The sequence below is a fragment of the Pongo pygmaeus genome, chromosome 7, assembly GCF_028885625.2.
Source record: "Pongo pygmaeus isolate AG05252 chromosome 7, NHGRI_mPonPyg2-v2.0_pri, whole genome shotgun sequence".
Classification (NCBI taxonomy): Eukaryota; Metazoa; Chordata; class Mammalia; order Primates; family Hominidae; genus Pongo; species Pongo pygmaeus.
In genome coordinates, this window is record NC_072380.2 from 116,991,827 (window position 1) to 117,017,920 (window position 26,094).

Genomic DNA, 26,094 nt, shown 5'->3' on the forward strand with positions numbered 1-26,094 from the left:
ATAAAAACAATGACAATTACCACAAAAATACATTCTGAAGTAACTTTCTGGATATGAGTAAGCACTTGAGGGAGAAAAGGCTATTCTTAGAATAAATGTATTTAAGATGTTTAAAAAGAAAATTAACCTTAGTATATGAAGTTAATCATTTTGTTAGAATTACACAAAACACCTTTTCGAGACCCAGCTTTAAGGCATCTGACTTTAGCTTCTAATCCTCAATCTCAGCTGCCTCGAGGGCCTACTCCTAATTAAATGAACATTATTTAGAAGATTAGCTCCGAAGTGACAGAGCAGTTAATACCATAAAATTCAGTTCAATATCTTTCTTATTTAAAAACACACCTGAAAAATATGCCAGTCTGAAACCCTTTCTAGAGATGTTGTCATCCGAATGAAACCTAATCCAGATGTGGTCTTGTGAAGAGATATATGGAGGTGGAATTGTGGAACCACAAGCTCTGTAACTTTCAATATTCTTGTATGTTTCTATTGTCAACCAGTCCAAATTGCACCTTCTGGATCCTTGAATATCAAAATCCTGAAAACTGAAAAAAAAAAAATCAGAAATGTCTATTAAAAAGTCAATTTTGGAAAAAAAAATCGTATTACAATGTAACTGAGGATATTATTATAAGCCTCCATATACTGACCGATTCTCCTGGGTTTTCCAGGCACACAACCATATCATCAGCAAATAATAATACTAACTCTATGTTCCTCATATTTGTATTTCTTCCCCAGATTGTAGAAAAATACTTCTTCACAAGTAATGCCAGTTTCCAAAATAATGTTAAAAAACAGGTGACAGTTGGCACCTTTTCTTTTTCTTCTGTGTGTATGGTTGGGAAAGACCACTTCTAACTCAGAACATCCTAAACTGTTCTGTGTTCCAACCAGAATCACCTCTCCCCAATCTGATAAATTGAAGTAAATAGAGAGAAACTCAGCCTTCTCTTAGATTAATACTTGCTTAATGAAAAGTTTGCAGCTGACATTCTTAGGTGAGTAATTAGCACAAATCTGAGCAAGGTAAAAGACTGAAAAAGGAACACATGAAAAAATGTTTTTGGTGAAAAGTCCCTGAGTTTGGGAATACTTTTTTACATAAATCACTTTATAGCCAAATACTATCTTGTAGTTAATAAAATGTGGGCATAACTATAGGCCAAAAACTTCAAATAAATAAATGCACATAGAAAATTAGTCACTGCTTATGAAAAAAGAGAAACCAAAATACAGTTTTACAATATCTGAACATGCCTCACCAAAAAGTAAAGATCTGACTTTATATTCTTGCCTTTGCCTTAAACTAAGTGATAATAAATTCAATTACCCAAGGATTATTATACCAGAATGTTTCTTCTTCAAAAGTTCTGAATAACTAACAAAAGCTGATAGACAATTTGATTGTTTCCAGGTTTGCACTATTATGAACTATGCTTTAAAAACTCCTGGCCAGGCATGGTGGCTCACGCCTGTAATCCCAGCACTTTGGGATGCTGAGGTGGGCGGATCACGAAGTCAGGAGTTTGAGACCAGCCTGGCCATGGTGAAACCCCGTCTCTACTAAGAATACAAAAATTAGCCGGGCATGATGGTATGTGCCTGTAATCTCAGCTACTCAGGAGGCTGAGGCAGGAGAATCTCTTGAACCTGGGAGACAGAGGTTGCAGTAAGCCGAGACTGTGCCACTGCACTCCAACCTGGGCGACAGAGTGAGACCCTGTCTCAAACAAAACAAAACAAAACAAAACAAAACCCTTATACATGTACATATCTCTCTTACAAGAACAAGAATTTCTCTAGGACAAACTATTCTAGAACTAGTATTGCTAGGTCAGAAGAATAATTCCTCTTTAAATCTGACAGACACTGGAAAAACATGTTTATACGAATTTACAGTTCTACCAAGTACGTACCAAAGTACTATATACCCCACACGTTTAGCAAAATGACATATTCTATTTTAAAAAATGTTTTGCCAATTAGGTAGACAAAAGAGATTTATCACTTCTATTTAGCATGTCTTTATTTACTGAGATTGAAATGCTTTTCCAATTTATGGGTTATTTCTATTTATTTTACTCCAAATTGTCCTGTTTTCCAAATTGCCTCCTTTATTCATTAATATTTCTTAAGAACTCTACATATTATAAACATGAGCTTATTCGGGGGCATGTATGTTACGTAAGACATGTCATATCTACCTACATCCACATTCTTTCTCTCCAATAGTCAGTGTGGTCAGTCTTTTTCATTTTAGTCACTGACGGGTGGCATCTCTTATTATAGTTTTATGTACACTTCCCTGAAGACAAATTTGCTGAACGTCTTTTCATGTGATTGTTGGCCATTTTTATATCTTCTGTGAAGTATCTGTTCATGTCTTTTGCCCATTAAAAAAAAAAGTTATAAAAATCCCTTTTATATTCTTGGCTGGGCATGGTGGCTCACGCCTGTAATCCTAGAACTTTGGGAGGCTGAGGTGGGCAGATCACTTGAGGTCAGGAGTTCGAGACAAGCCTGGCCAACCAAAATGGTGAAACCCTGTCTCTACTGAAAATACAAAAATTAGCTGGATGTGGTGGCGCATGCTTGTGATCCCAGCTACTCGGGAGGCTGAGGCAGGAGAATTGCTTGAACCCGGGAGGCGGAGGTTGTAGTGAGCTAAGATCGCACCACTGCCCCCTAGCCTGGGTGACAGAGCAAGACTCTACCTCAAAAAAAAAAAAAAAAAGTAGGATTCAAGTCCTTTGTTAGATATGTGTATTGCTAATATTTTCTTCCAGTCTATGGTTTGTCTTTTCATCTTCTTAATGGAACCTTTTAATAAGCAGAAGTTTTAAGTTTTAGTTTTGATGAAGTCTAATTTATTATTTTTGCTTTGTGTTTAGTGCATTTAGTGTCCTAAGATATCTTGGTGTTTCCACACATCTCAATGATGTTCAACTACTTTTTAAGTATTTCAGAGTTTTAGTTTTTACATTTATAGCTGAGATTTATACAAATTTCTGTGTTTTCAAGTAGAAAATGAGATTTTTTTCTTTTTTTCTTACATTTATCTAGAACATAGAAGATACTAATTTTTGTTCTATCACACAGTTAAATTAGTCTGATGACCACGAACTTGAGGAGATTTGGTTTTACACTTTGTTTAAAGTGAGCTTGTTTCTGCTTTGCCCTTAGTCTTAGGGGGAATTCTTAGTTTAAGGACACTGTCTTTACTTGTAAAGTATGACACACAGAGTTTCATTAAAAATCTCAAGGCATTTATTTATGAAGCCCTATACTTGGTCTCCCCTGTGATGGACAGGATTCAAACTCCACGTGCTGCCTCTGCTGTGGGGTGCAGCAGCTGAAATCACTGTATAGTCTTTTCAGCCTTCTCGCTGTTACTTTCCAGCAGGTTCCTTGGAGTCTTCTTTAAGCACACACAGTTCATGGGTCAGCTAAGGATTCGAGAATAATTTAAATGCAGTTACTTTCCAGTTTGTGGTTCTCTCCTTTCCAGGAGTTACCTTATTAATTAATTTCCAGTTACTGTCCCAGCCTCAACTGCATCCTGACACCTCAAGCTGACAAGACCATGGTGATCTGCTTGAGTTCCAGTCACTCCACGTTGCACAGACTAGCAAGAATCTTCAGAGAACTGGTAGGAAACAAGCCTATCTCACGAAGTGTGGTTCCTTCTTTCAGGGGTGGAATACTCTCCAGTTTTTGCCAGTTTCTTATTACTCTCCAGAGCCTTCAAGTATCTTATCCAAACTTAACAGCTCTTGTTTATGGGAGGTCTAGTCCCATTCAAACTAGGGAATCTCTAGTTTGGTTTTAAAATATCTTATCCAAACTTAATAGCTCTTGTTTATGGGAGGTCTAGTCCCATTCAAACTAGGGAATCCCTTAATAAACTTTTAGTCCACTAAACATTTAAGATTCATGAAGGCAAAGGCTGGGAGAGGTGGCTCACGCCGTAATCCCAGAACTTTGGGAGGCCGAGGTGGGTGGATCACCTGAGGTCAGAAGCTTGAGACCAACCTGGCCAACAAGGTGAAACCCTATCTCTACTAAAAATACAAAAATTAGTTGGGCGTGGTTTTTAATTTTAGTCTTGATGAAGTCTTATTTTTTATTTTTGCTTTATGTTTAGTGCATTTAGTGTCCTCTGTAAGATATCTTGGTGTTTCCAAAGATCCCAAAGATGTTGAACTATTTTTTAAGTATTTCAGAGTTTTAGTTTTTACACACCTGTAATCCCAGCTACTTGGGAGGCTGAGGCAGGAGAACTGCTTGAACCCGGAGGCAGAGGTTGCAGTGAGCCGAGATGGCACCACTGCACTCCAGCCTGGGTGACAAAGCGAGACTCTGTCTCTCAAAAAAAAAAAAAAAAAAAAAAAAAAAAAAAAAAAAAAGATTCATGAAGGCAGAAACCTTGTTTAGAATAAGAAACAATAAATATCTGTTCATGTATACCCTATTTTAGTTTGCTAATTCACTTAAGATTTTTAAATGAGTAAGTAAAATTACTTTTTGGTTTTTTAAATGCTTCATAGTAATTTTTGCATAAAAGCACTGTTGACGTATTTGTGCTCTGTGCCTATTTAGAATATATTGAGTCAGGGAGAGAGTTTCAATTTCTTGAGGTTTTTGGTTTAATCAGTGTTTCTTAAACTTTTGATCATTTAAATTTTCTTAGAAATTGATTTTATGTTGATAGTAAAATTTATTACTACAAAGCTCTGTACACAGTACTTTCATACAATTTAAAGACATTTTTCCTATCTGTGATCTTTAAGTTTGCTTTAAACTGCTTAAAACAAACATATAATTAGCAAATAAAAATTTTCTCTTCCTTCCTATTTTCTTTATATCACTGATTTCTATCTGTTGCACTGTTGCATTGACTAAGAATTCTACTATAACCAGTAAAAGCACACATTTTCGTCTTGGTCCTTGGTGGTAAAATTAACTTTGACATTAAATTTGCTTTTAAAAATTTTTAGAGACACCCTTTACCAGGTTAAGGAAATTCCTTTTCTATTCATTTAGTAAAACTTGCCTATAAAACTAGTTCTAGAGTCTTAATTTGAATGCTGATTCAATTTCTTCAATGGCTACTGATTTCATCAGTTTTCTAATTCTTCTTGAATCAATTTTAGTAATGTAAATTTTCTAAAAAATAATCCAATTCATCTACTTGTATAAAAAGTATTAACATAAAACTGCTTATAATATTCTCTTATGACATTAAAAATTTTATGTTTATAATTATAGACACTTTCGCTCTTTTTATCTTCCCTTTTTCTTCAGTTTTGCTTTGAGTTTTATCTATTTTCCTGAGTTTTTCAGAAAGTCAGCTTTTTGTTTTATTGAATTTTATTGCTTATTTTCCTGGTCTTTACTTCTACTTTAAAATTTACCCTATAATTCTTTTCCTTACCTCTTGAGTTAAATGCTGAGCTTATTTATTTTCTAATTTTTAAATCAATGCATTAAAGTTGTAAACTTTTCTAAGTACTCTTTCAATGTATTCTAACAGTTTTAATATGTATTACTTTCACTATGGTTATTTAAAAAATATTTGGTCCCATTGTGATCTCCTCTTTAATTCAGGAGTTATTTAGGAATATATTTCTAAACATACAGGTTTATTTTTTTTCCTTTATTTTAATTGCATTGTGGTAAGAAAACACAATCTGAATGATGTACAGTCTTTGAAATGTATTATGAGTTCCTTTGTGATCTGAAACATAATCAGTTTTTATAAATGTTCCACGTTTTTGAAAAGAATGTGTATTCTTTGTTGAAATAAGTATTAAAGGTGTGTTAAAAATCTCCCACTGCAATTGTGGATTGGTCAAATTTGCTGGGCAATTCTCCACATTTTGCTTTGCATGTATTTTAAGCTATGTAATTAAGTACATGAAATTTACTGCTGTTTTATTTTCCTGGTAGAATACTCCAATTGTTACTAGTATTTTGTGCCTTAAGCTCAATTACAATGGATGTTAATCTTCCTACACTAGCTTTCTCTTGATGAGTAGCTCCAAAACTAACCTTTTCTATCTCCTTGTTTTGTTTTTGTTTATTTTTGAGACAAGGTCTCATTCTTCCACCCAGGCTGGAGTGCAGTGGTGCATTCATGGCTCACTGCAGCCTCAACCTCCTGGGCTCAGGTGATCCTCCCACCTCAGCCTCCTGAGTAGCTGGGACCATAGGCAACGTGCCATCACGCCCAGCTAGTTTTTTGTATTTTTTGTAGAGACAGGGTTTCACTACGTTGCCCAGGCCGGTCTCGAATTCCTGAGCCTACCTTGGCCTTCCAAAATGCTAGGATTACAGGCACAAGCCACAGCGTCTGGCCCATCTCCTTGTTGTTAGACATTATTTATTAGTTTTGTTTTAGATGTGTTACATCCTTTCTACTTGGGAGAGAGTTCTCATTTTCCTCCTTTCCTTTTTTTTTTTTTTTTTGTTTTTTTGAGACAGGGTTTCACTCTGTTGCCTAGGCTAGAGCACAGTGGCACGATCTCGGCTCTGTAACCTCCACCTCCAGGGTTCAAGCAATTCTCATGCCTCAGCCTCCTGAGTAGCTAGGATTATAGGCGTGTGCTACCATGCCCAGCTAATTTTTGTATTTTTAGTAGAGACGAGGTTTCGCTATGTTGGCCAGGCTGGTCTCAAACTCCTGACCTCAAGTGATCTGCCCGCCTCGGCCTCCCAAAGTGCTGGGATTACAGGCGTGAGCCACCACATCTAGCCTCCTGTCTTTTTTTGAATATATGTTTAAAGTTCCTTTTCCTCTGTTAACTGCTCAATATTACTTCTATTTTTAATCAGTGGCTACCTTTTGATATTTTAATTGAAATGCTGAAACACACTTTTTTTCTAACAAAGTCCAAGTAAGAGTATTCGGTGTTTCTCCTGTCCCCTCAAAAATCACAAATAGGGTAGAAACAATTTACTGCTTTATTTTCACAATCTTTTACTAAAATTTAGCATTTCCTACACTTATAAACAACAAACCATGACAGTATTTATAGCACTGGCCACTCCACAACTATTCAAAATTAGAGAGATTTTTATGTTACATTTCAGTTTTTACAGATATCTAAAAATACTATTTACACTTAAAATTTTTTCTTCGAAATTAACCACTTGATTTTGCTAATGTGTTAATAAATAAGCATATATTACATTACAAATATTAAAAAATATCTGATAGCTGTACTTTAAACATAATTGGTTCCCTTTGTAATGCTATGTATTTTTTTAAATGAATTTAAACACATTATTCTGGGAAAGAATACATAGGTTTTACCAGAATACTAGGTGTCCGTGGCATAAAGAAAGTTAAGAAATAATCCCTGACAGAATACATCTTAAAATGCCTGGAGTAAATTTGAGTTCCAACTTAATTTTGTTTGGCTGTTTTTCTCAGCATTCAATTTTTTCACACATTCTGGAATTCTGGTTTACAGGTTTATTTTATGGAAGTTTTTTGGTTTTCTCTTTTTTTTTAACCCTCTCTTCTTCTATGTTCCCCTACTTGGGTCTACATTCCAGAACAAGTCTTAAATGATGGTTCAGAGTATTAAAGATCCTGTCATGGAGTCAGCAGGTGACATAGTTATTCATGTTTGTTAGGTTATGCCCTCTCAGCTCTCTAAGCTCTCAGCCCCATATAAATTCAGGCTGTGGTTGGTGGAAGATTTTTCAGCCTCCTGTCCGGAGCAAAATTGCCTGTCCCTAGTCCTTGGCTTCAAGCAGGGTGCTGGTATTCAATCCTCTCTTCTCCATGGATAAGGTGGCCTTTGTTGATTATAGTGGGTTCCAAGGGAGAGGAATGAAGTAAAAATGCCTTTATTTCACCATCTTAAGCAAGTTTTATACAGATAGCTCTCAGTATTGTTTGTTTTTACTCCATAACTTTAGTTTCCCTCTTCTATCCAGATCTAAAAAAATCATGTTTCTAATTCCATTTTACTAAGAATTTAAAATTTTTATTTTAAATTCAGGAATGAATGCTGATTTTCTTTTTTACCAAGATGCTTTAATGCATCTATGTACACTAGATAATCATATACTTTTTCTTTTGACTTGTTAACATGGTAAGTTAATTTAATATTTCCTAATACTGATTTGTATGTCTAAAAAAGCTACATTTAATTATGCATATGATTCTTTTGAATCATTTAAGATTATGCAATGATAATCATATGTAAAACTTGTCTTTGTGTATATGCATGTGTGTTATCTTTTTAAAGTTATGGTATTACCATGATAATGACTTCAGTAAAGAATCTGAACAATTACTAAAATCACCTTCTGATCTGTATACATCGAAATTCATTGCTCCCTTCTAGAATTCAGGAAATTTTCCTTTAGCTGTAGGGCTCACTTCAATTTTATTCTGCACTTCAGTATTGTGCTTGGTTTTCAGTGTATCTTACTTCATGAAATCTCAAGGATGCAATACATTATCAAAACCAGATGGCAGTATTTCATGTAATCTCTTCTGTGCTGGTAAGATTTTCAAGTTTTACAAAACTGAGCTATAAGCTGTAAGTTTAATTTTTAGGTTAAAAGGTGAAGGTCTCTATAAATTCTAGTTTTATGCTAAAAAACTCCCAATATGTGGTAAAAATGTTATTTTGTAAACATACTTAGTCGTACTACAAGTAACAGAAAATAGGTATATTATTTACATTTAAACACTGACACTGTTACAGAAAGATAACCTTAATGGTGCATTCTACCACTCAATCAGGCAAGAGAAAAACACTGCATGGAGGAGGAGAACAACAGCTTTTGTATGTGCCAAGCTCCGGGGTTCCAGAAGAGGTAATGTAGGGTAGAGGAAAATAAAAGGAAAACAAACTATGGCCCTTGTTTGTGGTTTCCACCAAAAAAAGGAGATAGATGACAGTTATGCTTCTCAAGAGAGATTGGTTTCCTCACTAGTTAATAAATACAAAAAAGGAAGATGAAAAAAGATGGGAAAGTAAGCTAAATGTATAGGTCTTATTTTAAAAACATAAAATGAAGAAATTTGAGTTTATGATCTCCAAAGTCTCCTCTAAATCTAAAATTCTATGCCTCCTACCCATACAATGTTACACATGAAAACATGTTGAAGGTGCCTTTGTGCTACACTGTCTCTGTGATGGAAATGACATTCTTATTTGTGTTTTGTTCCAACTGCAGTTCTTCATTCAGGCACACTATTTTTTTTTCCCCTGTAGGTAAATATTTTTTTCCTAATGGCCTTGATAGAATTTTCCTAAGCAAGCAATATCTAGTTCTACTAAATATATTCTTTACAATCTTATTCCTGTACTGTTTTTCTCTGCAAGTAATTTGCTAAATGTTTTAAAATTTAATCTTAACCTTCCTTATTTATATGTCACATTCATTCTTAGAATCTTAAACTTACAGCTATTTCCCCTAGGAATGCCTTTCATTTGTATTCTTAACAAATGTTCTTTTGTTTCGAAGTTATAAAAAAAGATTTTTCTAGATATAGTATTTCTCCATTATCAGTTTGTTTCAAGTTTTATACATACATACACATATACAGACATGCATGACAAATCGTGTTTTAACTCATTTAGGTAGAAGGCTCTACTAATGAGACAAAGGTTAAGAGCTAGATATCCAAGTGAATTAATGAGTTTTGTTTATTTGTTTGTTCCACTGCCAAAGGTTAGTCTTGACCCTAATAGGCTATTTTGCAAATGTCTATCTTTTGTTAAAAAGTAGCTTAGAATAATATAGATGATTCAATGCAAACACATTACCACCCTTAGAAAATACTCAAAACACATACCAGATGGGCTGTTATTCTTACTCTTAAGATGACACCAATAGCTGTTCTTTATTACATCTCCTGAAAAGCCTTCTTTTTATATTACTGCATGTTAAGTAATAATAAATGAAAAATGGAATTTATGTTTTGTAATAAATTATATAGTAATACAGAAAGGTAGATTACCTTATAGTAATGATTTCGCCTGGGTTTGCCCTTATGAACCAGCTACAGTTGATTTTTGCAGGATATTCAGAAGGCCAGCCTGGGCTTGTGATTATGCCACTTGGTGCTCGAATTTGCTCTGGAGTCTCTCCACAAGCTGGAAGATAGCCAAAGCAATCTTTGCTTATTATTATACATTTAAATGGTATTAGGTAAATCAGTGTTTATTTTTTAAAAACCAAAAAACTTTACACATCAAATAATATCCAATAAGATATGGTAGTATCAACTTTAAAAAGCTATTATTCTAATGAGATATTTCAAATTTCTCCCTTTTAGATAAAGTCTCTTATTCCAATTAAATACAGTAGCCCCACTTATCGGACATTTTGCTTTTCATTGTTCAGTTACTTGGAGCCAACAGTGGTCTGAAAATATTAAAGGGAAAATTCTAGAAATAAACAATTCTTAAGTTTTAAATTGTGTGCCGTTCTGAGTAGTGATGACATCTCTTGCTTTGCTGCTCTGTCCCTCCCGGGACATGAATCTTCCCTTTGTCCAGTGTATCCACGCTGTGTATGTTACCCACCCATTAGTTACTTAGTAGCCATCTCACTTATCAGATCAACTGTCACAGTATTGAAGTGCTTGTGTTCAAGTCACCCTTATTTTGCCATTATGAATGGCCTCAGAGCACAAAAGCAGTGATGCTGGTAATTCGGATATGTCAAAGAGAAGCTGTAAAGTGCTTCCATTAAGTGAAAAGGTGAACGTTCTCAACAATAGAAAAAAAATCGTATGCTGAGGTGTCTGAGCTCTAAGGTAAGAATGAATCTTATATCCATGAAATTATGAAGAAGGAAAAAGAAATTCGTGCTAGTTTTTCTGTGATACCTCAAACTGCAAAAGTTAATGGCCGCAGTACCTAAGTGCTTAGTTAAGATGGAAAAGGCATTAAATTGGACAGCAATCAGGTTTAGTACTCTGCAGTTTCAGGCATTCACTGGGGGTCTTGAAGGCATCCCTCATAGATAAGGAGGGACTACTGTACATGTTTTGGGCAGGCAAGGAAATTTCAAACTGGATCACTGAATAAGAGTTCAAGATTACTGGCTTTGGCCATGGAGACTGATCTATCCATCCACCCATCTTTTTTCAAAACTTATCTTTCAAGTTTATTTTCTTCATCATAAACTACCTTTCCAATATTTGCTTACCTACTTTGTTTAGATCCTTAGGAGCATAATGCTGCTTTTAGGGTACTCTAAATAAGCCTAACAGTAAGATGCTGGATTGTAATTTTTGTTAAGAAGTTAGTGGATGATTGAATAAAGATAGTAAAACACTCAAAATTACTGCAAAGCAGTTCTTCAATTTATTCCATTAATACTTCCAAGCTATTTATTACAGGGTTATGAATGATTCCTACATTATTTAAAAGTAAAATCTTGAAATAGTGCTTAAAATATCACCATGTGATTAGATATCTGCATATCACAGAGGAAAATCTTCATGCATATAGAATAAATTAAAACTAATACCAACACTTTCCTGGATTATTCTTGCATTATCTGGAACTCTCGTTGCAATATAGTTAACATTATCCAGAATTCAGTTGATAATGTGACAATTTATTCTCTCTTAATTAAATACGTGATGTTTAAGCCTTTAGTAGAATTTAAAATCCTAGAACCTCTTATTTAATACAATTTCAACAAATTAGATTACTTGATTTTAAAGTAACAGCAGATTAGAAGCAGAAAATTAGAAGTGGGGAGAGTAGCTGCCAGGGGTACATAAACAGTTATCAGAAGTGACGAGTAAATTTTCAGAAGAACAAACACTACATACTAAACTCAAAAACCATGAGCTCATAATTTATATATTGCCTGTCTCTCAAAAGGTAAGACTGTTGTATTATATCATAATAAATTAATATTCATACTGATCTAAGAGTTGTTGAGTGAATAATGAATCAGTATAGGCAAAATGACTGGTATAAAACACGGCCTGCACTCCCATGCTTTTTAAGTTCTGCTGTAGTTTAAAAATCAGGTAACCCAAGAGATGGCCAAATACCACTACTACAATTGTAATTTGGAAAAATGACTTTTTTTTTTTTTTTTGAGATAGAGTCTCACTCTGTCTCCAGGGTGGATGGAGTACAGTGGTGCAATCTCGGCTCACTACAACCTCTGCCTCCCAGGTTCAAGCAATTCTCCTGCCTCAGCCTCCCAAGTAAGTGGGACTACAGGTGCACGCCACCACACCCAGCTAATTTTTGTATTTTTAGTAGAGAAGGGGTTTCACCAGGTTGGCCAGGATGGTCTCGATCTCTTGACCTTGTGATGTTACCGCCTCAGACTCCTGAAGTGCTGGGATTACAGGCATGAGCCACCGTGCCCAGCATTTTTTTTTTTTTTAAGAGATGAGATCTCACTATGTTGCCCAGGCTGGAGTGAAGTGGCTATTCACAGGCACTAGCATAGAACACTACAGCCTTGAATTCTTGGGCTCAGGTGATCCTCTTGCCTCAGCTTCCTGAGTAGCTGGGACTACAAAGAGCATGCTACCATGCATGGCAACTTTTTTTTTTTTTTTTTTTTTTCCCGTAACAGGGGTTATACTCTGTTCAATTTAGGTTAAGAATGCTAATAAGTATACTATGTAATTTAAAGAATTTTATCCATAATGATCAAAATAAAACAAGCTATATTACTTAGTCAATCCTTATTTCTATAAAATAACCTACTCCCTGAAGAAAACATGCAATCAGAGCTTTAAAAGTATATTCTACTGCAGAAAAAAAAAGTTCATATCTAAAAATGTGTCTGCCCTGGAATTAGGGTGCACTGCCAAAGGGCATCTGTTTTGAATCGCTTTCAGAACAGATTCATGGCATACAGCACATAGATATATCAAGGGCTTAGCATTCATCTCATTGCCAAGGCACAGTCAAAGCTTCTCTCTTTTTTTCTTTTTTTTGCTGCTGTTTCATTAGTAAATCTCCAAAGTTTTAATTTTAATAAATGATGTTTTAGAAAATGACTAAATGTATCCAAATGTAATTCTTTAAGAGTTTATTAATAATAAACTGCCAGTTTTCTTCCACTTTACTCTGAGTTATCATTACAATAATTTAATAAAAAGATAGCTAAGTTATTTGTAAGAACTTCTTTTTCTCCTGGCCAACATGGTGAAACCCAGTCTCTACTAAAAGTACAGAAATTAGCTGGGTGTGGTGGCATGCACCTGTAGTCCCAGTTACTCAGGAGGCTGAGGCAGGAGAATCGCTTGAACCTGAGAGGCGGAGGCTGCAGTAAGCTGAGATCGTGCCACTGCACTCCAGCCTGGTGACAGAGCGAGACTTTTCATTATCTCCTAACACAGCATTCTGGAGTCGTAGTAAGCTAAAGGAAATCTTAAGTTCATGAAAATATAAGCAAACATATAAATAAACAGCCAAAAACAATCATCGCCCTTTCCCCAGAATATGGAAAATTGTTCATTTTTATTAAAAGATCCACCTACATTAAAGAGAATAATACAATTTTGAGTTAAATTACATTTAACTCAATTATAATGCTGTACTACCATGTAAGTACTCAACTATTTATTAAATGGTCTAACAGCAGTGACATACAGCCCAAAACAAGGTGGGATTAATCTAGGACAAAGAACATTCCTAACCTTTGACTAAATCGATAGACTAATTATAGGGAAAAACTAGAAAGAATTTTATTAGGTTTTGTTTTAGGAAAAAAATTTCAAGTACATGAGAAACCCATAGGTGGTGCTCTTATACCAATAACTGAAGATTCTAGTATGGTACTCAAAAATACATTTTGTGAATATTTTATTTTCATGCAACGGCCCAGGGATAAGACATACCACCCATAAATAAGAATGGCTATTATACGATTCAATATTTATATTTCTAATTCAATATGTACTTTCATAACATTATTTTAAAATATTAATGATTCTTCCTAATAAAAACAAAACCATAGTATCCTAAAGTTTCTTCCTGAATTGGTTATAAATATATATATTGATTTAGTTATGCACATTTCCAACATGACTGAATTTGGAATTTGGCTCCAGATCTAGCCAGTGGCTTTTTTTCAACCTATTTCTGCACATACAACACACTGAGTATGTAGACAAATATGCTGTAGCACAGCCATAATGTATTCCTTTCTATATCTAAGAAGGAATACATTTCAAAAGCCAAAAGAAACCATTAAAGCAATTTTTAACTCCCTTTTGGGTTAAGAGTTTGCCTATGTATACTGGCAGATTTGGAATCAGAAGACCTAGATGCTGTCTGTTCTACCTGCCACTTACTGGCTTTACACAATATAAACTACTAAATTTTGGGGGGTGCTATTAATAATTTCCTCATGTGTCGAAATAAGGAGTTGCTATTTGATTACCTCTAAGGTCTATTTCAGCCCTCAATCATGCACCTCTTCCCACTATATTTCTGATAGCTCATTGGGATACATTGATAAATTTTTCATTTTCTTCCTTTGCATTTTCTCTCTGATCCACTGAAATAGACATTCGATTCTGACCTTATCTCCACAGAAACCATGCTAGCAGGCAAAGGCCATAAGTGACCTCACCGCTAAATCCAATGGACACTCATTCCCAACGTACTTGATCTTTCTGGAGCACTTGACACTGACTACCCAGACTTGGAACTGCACTACCCAGACTTTGTGGACATCACCTCCTCTGATTCTCCTTCTAACTCTATTATGTGTTAATTTTCTAGCACTAGATCCTCTGTCCTTGGCCAGCCAGCCAGCCAGTCCTTGATACTGGTTTCATGGTTAATTCCAAAGCCCTCTGCTCTTCTCACTCTCAATGGAAGATTTCGTCCACTTTTACAATTTCAACTACGGTCATGAGTTTAAAATTTTTAACCCAGAGGCTTTGCATAGTCAAATGCCCACTGGACATTCTAACCTCAAATTCAACATCAGACCTGTGTGTTTCCCAAATCCGTCTTCAGAATATCCTATATTCTGAATCTACGTCGTCTCAGGCAGCATTTGGTTGATGGAATAGGTACTTAAGTAAAAAGAAATTGAAGAACACTACAGGCGTTTTCAAGAATTTTCAAGGACAGGAAATAAGTTAGGCCTCACAGAGATTAAAACTGGAAATTTCAGTTAGAAATTGAGCCTGCTTTCACCACTTCTTAGGGAACCATGGCCTGTTATCTCTTACACATCTGCCCCAACCTTCCAAAGGACCTCCTCTGGGTCTTCCATTTTTTTATTATTTCAGTGCTTTATAAATGGCTTCCCAGTCCCAACTTATCATTAATACTTCAGCTCCAGTACCTTCTATAACCTGTAATTTCATTTTTCCTAGTTTATTATATTTATATTACTGTTACTCATTTTACATTACAGATTTGAGGTGGCTTATTATAATATTGATAAAATAGATAAAACTTAAGTCTCGGGCCAAGCGTGGTGACTCACGCATGTAATCTCAGCACTTTGGGAGGCCGAGGCAGGTGGATAATGAGATCAGGAGTTCAAGACCAGCCTGGCCAATATGGTGAAACCCCGTCTCTACTTAAAAAAAAAAAAAAAAAAATTAGCCAGGCGTGGTGGTGCACACCTGTAGTCCCAGCTACTCAGGAGGCTGAGGCAGGAGAATCGCTTGAACCCGGGAGGCGGAGGTTGCGGTGAGCTGAGATCGTGCCACTGACTCCAGCCTGGGCAACAGAGCGAGACTTTGTCTCAAAAAAAACGACAGAAAAAACAAACAAAAAAAACCCCAAAAAAACTAAGTCTCAATTTCCTCACTTGTAAATGGGGATTAAAATACTAGTACACAGGGTGTTCCAAGGATTACATACAATTATTTTGGTAAAAGACATAGCACACTGCTTGCATTACAGTAAACTGTCAGTAAACAATATTACATGATATGCCAAATCAGACTGGTTGGTAGTAATGCCTGGAATGCTGTATTGAGATGGCTACTAAGGCTGTGTTCAGGCTAAGTAAGAAAGAGGACAGTGACTGAAAGAGGATGTGTGACTGTTTACTTAGTAAGTGCTGGGCACCATTATGCACTCGAAAGAATGAGAAATTATGTCATGATTAACTGGTTACCTGACACAGATAAAAGCCATGGGAAGGATAGGGTTGGGACACATACTCACAAAACTTTACTTTAGGAAATAAATCTTTGTTTGAAATCAAAATCTTTACATGGTTTGAACTTCATCTTTCTACCTTTTGACTATCCTCCCAGTTTAAAATACATCAAACTTGACCTTCTTTTGCTTACATTCATTCTATTCACACCTTTTCTATTGCTTAAACATAGTTATTTCAGCTATGGTCTGGCTAATTCTTCCTTAAGAATTAGTTTATATGTAATTGGCAAATAAATAAATCTTGTCAGTACAATGCAAAATTGTGTAAGATCTTATTCCCAGCATGCTAATGATTTGAAATAAACAGAGGTAGAAGTTTTCAGAGTTTAAGAAAAAATATGAAAACCCTATAGAAGCTGCCTTTCTTTATTGCAAAATGTGGTTACTTTTTTTGGCTAAAATAACTGCTTGGTTTTTGTCTCTATTAAGCTATCTTGGGAAGCTGCAAAATGCAGATGGAAATGTGAAGACATCACACCACTATGAAAACAAAACAACTTAATTGATGAGGGATATCCCTGAAGTGTATTTTTAGTTTTGATTAAATTGGTCTCCATTAAAAGCAAATACCTTTAAGTGGGGGAGCATGAACCTATGCATATATGGCTGCAGAATATAGACTGATTCTAATTGTAAATGTCCACAGGTATTTGACTGTGCTAGTATTTGGATTGATATTTTATTTGCTAGGGTTATACTTCAAAGGTATGTAGTTGTAAGTGATCTATGCCAACACTTTTCTCAGAAGCCTTGTTAGTCTTTGTTCATTTTGCTTCCTTAATACATCTCTTAATTACTTGCATCAATGTTTTAAATTTACTATTTTTATTTTTTTATAAAGATGGGGTCTCCCTATGTTGCCCAGGCTGGTCTTGAACTCTTGAGCTCAAATAATCCACTCTCCTTGGCCTCGCAGAGTACTGGGATTACGGGTGTGTGCCACCAAGCCCTGCCAGTATCAACTTTTTGTTCTACAAAAATCATCTAATTTACGTTGGTCAGTTATCTTTAGATATAAACAAATATTCAAGTACATCTCTACTTTTTATAAATTTTCTATAACCCAGAAATAGAAATCCCCAAATCAAAGAGGTTCAAAATGTTTATTCAAAAGATAGCAACTTTCAAACGTGGATAGCATCTTCTTAGTAGGAACCTACAGGCTATCTGACTAGCCCCCACAAAAGCCTATTTAATTTACAGTTGAAGTAGCGTATAGGACATCTGAAATGAAAAAAAAAAAAGACAATGACATTATTATAATGCTAATGGTTAAGCTATATGAAAAGATTAACTGAATACATATTTTTAAAATTTATCATGTATGTTGTCAATTAAGAAAGGGAGAATTAACTGCAGAATGAATAGGTAGAGATTCTCTGATGGAGTTCTTAAGATTTTGGTATTAGTTTTCTCGTTTAAAATATAAAGATCTCACTGTATAGTTTAGAAAACAGGGCAAAGTTAACTGATGAAACACTGAAGACTTCTTCATGTTTATACTTATACTATTTTAATAATCCTACAGAAAAGCACAGGACTATGGTTTTAAAACTAGATTAATGCATCATACTTATTATCTTTAAATCAATTATTTAAAAAATTGGCAGTGCTCAAACAGCCTCTATTAAGAAGACACATGAAAGAGGGAGGATCACTTCAAAATAATGTCAAGCTGTCTTACAATTTGAGATTTCATAGTTTCAAAACACCTAAAAAATTACAGAAAAAATACATAAGATATTTACAATTAGAGCTGAACTACTGTCAAAGAAAAAGTATAATTTCCTGCTCCACAGATGAAGAACTGGGTTTTTTAAAACTGACAAGAGTTGATACTTCATGACAAAAAGTAGTTGAAACTAAAAGTTATGTGAAATCTTTGTGACTTTGATTTTAATAAATCACAAAACTGAAATGCAAGTAAATGTCTGTTTATGTTTACTGACCACCTAACTTCATAAGACACATATGAAGAGCACAAAAGAAATAGAGAACTCATACTCTCATGGAAATTATAGTTTTATAACAATGACATATACTTTTTAACTGAATCCAAGAAGCATATAACAGTTAATATGACAGCATACCAGATAATACAGTACTACATGATATAATGCATAACAAGTAATTTTAGGCAAAGTATCACATGTTCAGTTAAACACATGGTGTTATTAAGCAGAAACAAAGGCCGACCAAAAACCTATATTATACAAGTATAGAACAGAGAAGGTTATGCTTGACTACGAACAAAAGATTTCTTTCATAGAAGAGAAGTTGGTAGAGCCACAGAAAAACATACTCTAAACTAGTTAAAAGAATTTAATGACCCAAATTCTATAGACAGCAGTCAAGCCACGACAGACCTACTACAAAAGGAAGTGATGTGATCCAAGTATTTTGTAAAGGTTATCGAGGGAAGAGAAACCAGTGAGGCAAAGAGATCACCTAAAAGGCAATTATAAAAACTCATCTTTTTGTACAATTTTACTTTATGAAAGTTTCACGATAGAGCAAAATAGAGCAAAATCATGCTCACTCTGTTCATAAGCAAAGGATAATAGCATATATAGGTAACGGTGGTTAGTGTCATTTGGCCATTTCATTTTTCAGAGTACTGTATAGAGTGTATTATAAAGAATATTAATTCCATTATGGCTGATGAATACAAAAGCAATTCCAAGTGTTGAAAACTAGTAAGAAGGATTTGATTCCAATGGAAATAAATGTACTTAAAGAAACCCACCATCTCCAAAATAAAAATTTGGTAAGCAAATGGTGTCTGGATTGAATGGCCATATGGGATGAGAGTAAAAATTATTCTGAAAGTTAACAAGTGAATCATTCAATACATGGAAAATATTATGCTTATGCAAACAACTAAAGGCACCCAGACATGGAAAAACCAGAGTATGTAGTTAGATGATTAGCATGAAAATCAGGTACCTCCTGGCCTACTGTTAATTTAGGAAAATAACAGCAGTTTGAAAACTTAAAAGGCTAAGTATGACACATAGTGCTGAGGATGAGATTTCTGCTTCAAGTCAGAAATACATGGTTTCCAAGTCCAAGAACTGTAAGTATCATTAAAGTGAAGCATGTATGCAGGCCTTGGATCCACAGCTGATGATAATGTTATAAAATTACCTAACACTTATTGAACTCTTACTACCTGTCAGGTACTTTAATATTTATTATTATTATCCCTATTTAACAGATAAGAAAAAAATGGAGGCACAGAGAAATTTGGTAATTTTTCTAAGGTCACAAAAAAGCTGTAAGTCTCAGAGCTGGGATGGAACCCAGGCAAGAGGCTTCATAAAAGCTGTATTCTTAACCACTAAGGCAAACTGCTGCCCACTAATGAACTCCCTATAACATCTGGAAAAATTACCAGGGAGGTGGAAGGGAGCGGTTTCAATAGCATTTAAATGACAAAAGTGGTCTATTCTAGAAAAATGAACTATTGGTCCTACATTAACATGGATAGAAAGGGTAGATAATCTATAATAACACAGAGAAAATAAGTATAGTTAGTAGTTTTAAAGCTTCTAAAGATTGATTCCTTATTTGTTACACATTATCTAAGAACTACAGGCAGAACTGACCAGCTTCTTAGTATCCTTGGTATTAAAAATTTTACAAACAGCATTCTAGAACCTACTTTTAATGATAAGAGAACATATATACATATAGTTAATTATGGGTAAGATGCTTAGGGCAAAGAGTAGAATAGTAACAATAAGGGGATGAAGTGGAGGCTGAGGGAGACATTTCAAAGGAAAGAGCAACGGACAGACAAATAATGGACAGTCTGGAAAGCATGCATGTTCAGCAGAGTCTATGGGCCACTGAGAATACAAGGCAAGTGACCAACTGTTGGAATCTGCAAGAAAAATAAGTTAGAGTACTATAATTGCCCTTTGTTGGACTGCCATGTATAACATAACTAAGCCGTGTAACCTGAACAGGAAACATATGCCCACAGCTAGGCAGAAATGACTTTGATTCAAAAGTCCTCTTCCTGTATCTTGACTGTGTTTGTTGCCTAAATAGTGTCCTGATTTCTCTGACCCTCCAGACTCTTTAAATGGGGTTTTCTGACTCCCTGGGACCTGAGCTAAGCTGCGTCATAATGTGAATGTCGGAACAGTCAACATTTTGAGGATGGACAGAGTTGGAAGGGGACAGAGATTGAACATGAGTAACATTTCCTTAGAATTACTCCAAATTTCATTCTTTTTAAAAAAGAAGTTAGAAAACTGAACTTCTCCCTGTATGGGAATAATTACTAGCACTTGAACATAGGTTGAGTATCCCTAATCCAAAATGCTTGGGACCAAAAGTGTTTTGGATTTCAAAATTTGGAATATTTGCACATACATACTGGTTGAACATCCCTAATCCAAAATCTGAAATGCTTCAATGAGTATTTCCTGTGAGCATCATGTCAGTGCTCTAAAAGATTCTGGAGCATTTCAAATTTCAGATTTTTAGATTAGGGATGCTCAACTTGTAGCAATATTTACTAGTCTAAGATGGGAAAGGTTTTAATTATGACTTGAAAGACAAGAATCAGGCAAGCAGAAAAAATGGTATTAATCCATCACTCCCACTTAGGACTCTCATTACTCTGAGACTTATTATTAGAAACCGCAAGTGCCATGGCAAGTAGGAAATCTTATATCCAGCTGTTTATAATTTAAATATTCTTCTGCATTAGTACTGATGTTTAAGACTGAATACAGCAGTATATTTATTCATATTATTCTAAGTGACATTCTTTAAGGATCAAAATATTTTACTTGGCTATCAGCTGTAATCAAGGCAGGTAATTTCTTGGTATCTTAAAGGTCACTAATGTGACCTTTTATTTTACTGTGTGGCAGTAAAATAAAACATAAAGTCAGAAGAGGCAAAAATATAAAGACAGAAGGAGAAATTAAAAAAAAACAGGGTCATAGCACAGTATGAATGAAGATGAGGAGAGCAAAGAAACTGAATATACCCACCTAAAATGGAACTCACTAGCCAGCTTCACCCTGAAATTTCTTAGTAAGAATAATTTAGGATTTTGCTAACAATGCATAACGTAAGATGAATAGAGAAGATTCATCCTTTTACGCCTTTTTTAAAGGGCTTATGAGGGCAACTTTCTTTTCCTGCAAGGGTATAAAAATTACTGACATGGTACCTACATTTTCCTATTTTAAGCACTACAGAAGACTAAAATGCTAAAGCAAGCTACTACTATTTCCCAAGTGGGAAAAATTACTAATTTTTGAAGGTTACTGTGACTCTGGCTGGAAGCATAAAAAGGTAAGGCAGAAATCCTCACTTAAGCTAACAAACTGGCCTTGGAGCTCATGATTTTGTAAGTCATCTCTATCAGCTTTGACACAGTTTTTAGTATACTCACATCTTCTATGAGTGTTCCAGTTACTGTGTCTTTTGTCAAGGGTGGTACCCAGAAATAAACAATACCAGAGTATGTTTGCATGAAGAATAAAAAAGAACTATCATCTGCTTGGTTCTGGATACTGTATTTCTATTACTGCAGTTTAATATCAAATCACCCCCTTACTTATATCAGGCTATCAGTCAACTGATACCCAAGTACAGTTTGCTTATCCACCAAGTGACTGGCTTTTGCACACCAGTTTCACAGTACATCCAATTCAAATTCATGCCTTGGCAAAAATTACAGATAATCAACATGTTATCACACTTTGAAGAGTTAGTCCCAAAGTTACAGACTGGAAAAGAAAATGTCAAATGCTTGAACAGAGCTTGCCTTTTTACCTTCACTAGGTTTGGCTCACTCAATGAAATGGATATATCCATCAGATGAACTTCACTTCTACCATCTAAGCACTGCATACCCTGTCACAATACAACCTGTTCTGTCTATAGTTCTGGTACTCACACGTGCTGTTCTAATGCTGGGGTTATTGTTTATTACAACATACAATGAGTATTCCTTATCCAAAATCCTTGGGACCAGAAGTATTTTGATTTTTTTTTCAAATTCTGGAATATATACAGATATATACTTACTAGTTGAGCATCCCAAAACCAAAAATCTGAAGTGTGAAATGCTCCAGTGAGCATTTCCTTTGAGTGTTATGTTGTTGCTCAAAATGTTTTGGATTTTGGAGCATTCTGATTTTTGGATTTTCAGATTTGGGATAGTCAACCTGTAATGTAACATAAAAATATAACATATAATTATTTTGTTATAAATACATAATTGTTCAATAAATATTTGATATATAATATAAAATAGGTTACAATTATATAATATAAAGATGTTTCATATAAGACATTGGCCATAAGATTAAATTATAGAGTATATAATATAGAAATAATAATACCACCATTAGTTTCATTTCCAAAACTTAAAGGGAGTTCACTACTTTAAAACTTTAAGTGTCTCAGAGGTAAACTCTGAAGGTAGACAATGACTTTAAAAATTATTAGCATCCTAATGTTTTTTTTTAACATATATCAAGAATGTACTCTGTCTTATATTCCCTACTCATTTTCTTTATATAAAGGATAGCTTCTTGGGTTCACACTATGTTCTGTTTTTATATTCTGAAATCCTAAAAACCCTAATGTATTAATAATCAACTAAAATGTAATAAGGCTTCTTTCTTTTCTTCATCTGAAACATGGATGAAAGACATTTTTATAACACTGGTCAAAAGAACTAGTGAAATTCTTCTTAGTAACTTTAACAAGAGGTCCAGGTACCTAATTGAATAATTGCAAAATAATATTAAAATTACATAGGAAAGGTGCAAAGGACCACTTGACCTGCTACTTTTTCATGTAACTTTTCTATATTTAAAAAATAATTGTAAACTTCTATCAGAGATAATTACAATTTAAGCTTTATTTCCTTTCAGATTCTTTATTTGGAAGATCTTAAACATTCTAGGATAATAAAAGCTTTATCAGACTAGATATTCTTCCAGGAAAATTTCAAAATACCATGTTATAATATTTAAGCCCAAAGCTGTGGTTAAAAACAAAAGCCATTTTAATTTAGTACTCTCCATTATCACAAAATGTTAACTAATCTGAAAGCAAATTTATTGCAATTTAGAAAATATGTCCCTATTTTAAAGGCCATAACTAAATTATTAGTTGTAAAAGGCATACAGGATTAGCAATGTGCTAGGCCTTCGAATATTAGAATAGAAACTATAAAATGCAAATACATAAAAGCAAGAAAGGGTGATGATTTTGATAGAATAAAATTCTGACAGCATAAACAATACTTAAAAACTATCTGAAGTCTATTTTATATACTCTGCTAATTCAGTTAATATGAATAAGGATTAAGAAAGAAACTTCCTAAGTAAATATTCTCTGTCAGCTCTCAGAAATGTCAGATTTGCCTGACAAAAGATTCTAAGTCAAATGCGGAGTAGACTCAAAATCAAGCTAACCTCACACAGAGACTTCAGCTATCATTAAAAGGTAGGAATATTTGGAAGTTGTATCATTGGTAATTGGAAATACCATGTTAATCTTCCTATGTAAAAAAAGCTTCTGCCTGAGAAAGCAGCAAGCCTTAACATCTGTTCTTATTAGCAACCAGAAAATATTTTATAAACTTGAGGCTAGTTTTTGCCTAACTATAAAGGAAAGCAAATCTCATTCTCTTATTCTTTGCGATGTTACAACTCCAGGCCATGAATCAAGAAGAAAAGAAAATGTTACTTTAAAAAAAAAAAAAAACCGTTTGACAGAAAATAAAAGGTTGAGACTTTAATGGAAACATAATAACAAAAAAAGTTAAGCAAGAAAAACATCATTGTACTGAAAGTAAATGCAGACAACTGTGTAAATTAGTACATCCTTTTTGGAAGGCAATCTGTCAAAAAGTTTCTAGAGTCATTAAATTATTCATGACCTGTGATACAGTAATTTCACTTTCAGAAATGTATGCTAAGGAAATATTCTTAGAAATAAAAAAGGCTAGATATACAGTTGACCCTTGAACAACATGGGTTTGAATTGTGTAAGTCCACTTATACATGGATTTTTTTCAACAAATACATTGGAAAAATTTTTGGAGATTTGTGACAATTTGAAAAACCTTGCAGACAAATCACATAGACTGAAAATTTTGAAAAAAAATTAGGTATATCATGAATGCATATATATGTAAAATACTAGTCTATCATTTACTACCATAAAAAATACATTAACCTATTATAAAGAGTTAGAATTTATCAAAACCTACACAAACACTTGCAGACCACATACAGCACCATTTACATTCAAGAGAAGTATAAAGATGAATACTAAATCATAACTGAATAAAATTAATTATAGGACATACTATACAACTAATAATTCTGTAGCCACCTCCCATTGCTATTTTGGTGAGCTCAATTTGCAAGTATCTGCTTAAATCGCTGTGTGATGCTAATCATCTCCATGTGAGCAGTTGGTATCTCCAGTAAATTGTGTGTCACAGTATAATGTGATCTCTGGTGGTTCTCGCGTATTTTTCATTGTGTTTAGTGCAATACCATAAACCCCAAATAACACCATGGGATCCATACAAAGTGCCACTAGTGATGTTGCAAGTGCTCCCAAGAAGCAAAGAAAAGTCATGACATTACAAGAAAAAGCTGAATTGCTTGATATGTACTGTAGACTGAGGTCTGCAACTGCAGCTGCCCACCTTATCAGACAGATGACTCATCTGTAAATAGATAGTGTAAACTTATGCTATCAATAAATACAGCAGCATACTGTAAATGGATTTTCTCTTATGATTTTCTTAATAACATTTTCTTTTCTCTAGCTAACTTTAAGAATACAGCATTTAAGCCTGGGCATGGTGGCTCACACCTGTGTTACCAGCACTTTGGGAGGCCAAGGTGGGCAGATCACTTGCACTCACAAGTTCAAGACCAGCCTGGGCAACATGGCAAAACCCCGTCTCTACAAAAACAAAAATTGGCTGGGCATGTGGTGCACACCTGTAGTCCCAGCTACTTGGGAGGCTGAGGTGGGAGGATGGCTTGAGCCCAGGAGGTGGAGGTTGCAGTGGGCTGAGATCATGCCACTGCACTCCAGCCTGGGTGACAAAGTCAGACCCTGTCTCAAAAAAAAAAAAAAAAGAATACAGTATTTAATACACATAACGTACATAAATTTATTTGAATGTTTATGTTGTTGTTAAGATTTCCAGTCAACAGCATGCTATTGAGTACTTAAACTTTTGGAGAATCAACAATTACATATGGCTTTTCTTCCACTATGCAGAGAATTGGTGCCCCTAACCGCCATGTTGTTCAAGGGTCAACTGTATATGAATATGTCTCTTGAGCATGATCCAAATTAGGCAAAATCCATTGGAAACAACCCATTGTAATGAAGTCACATGATAGAAATTTTATGCAGGCATTAAAATAATGAATATGAAGACTAAGGGAAAAATGTACATAGTGTTAAACAGAAAGAGCAGGAGATAAAATTAGGGATAATTCAAATGCATATACAATTATTTTTAAGGTATGTACACAAAAGGACAAATAAAAAATTTAATATACTACTATTAATTATTGTAGGAAGGTAGGGTTAATGGGTGATTTTCTTAATCTTTTTGCTTTTTTCTAAATGTTTAATGCAACTTGTGTAATCGAATTTGTGAAAACAAAAAACTTGACTTAGAAGTAATCAAGAATAAAGACAGCACAAATTATTTCTAGAATATACTGATTAAAGTCAATATCATAGATTACAGAGTAATTCAGTTTAAAGTAGATATATTTTAAAAAATCAAATATATTTGTTTAATGTGTACAAGGGCCTTGTGGTAAATCAACTTGACATAAGATATATTTCATTCTATGTAGCAGATGAGCTGTAATTTGGTAATTTTAAACATTTCAAAAAGAAACATATA

General features: G+C 34.5%; 1 protein-coding gene across 2 annotated transcripts in view; it reads right to left on the reverse strand.

Moving 5' to 3' along the window:
- The window catches only part of LRP12 (LDL receptor related protein 12), a 96,941-nt gene that overhangs the window by 9,908 nt on the left and 60,939 nt on the right, over positions 1–26,094 (reverse strand). For both annotated transcript variants that reach the window (XM_054497583.2, XM_054497584.2), the window contains 2 exons: positions 9,995–10,130; positions 346–548 (listed from right to left, as the gene is read on the reverse strand). In XM_054497583.2, coding sequence (XP_054353558.2) covers positions 346–548; positions 9,995–10,130 — 339 coding nt within the window. The remainder of the gene's footprint in view (positions 1–345; positions 549–9,994; positions 10,131–26,094) is intronic.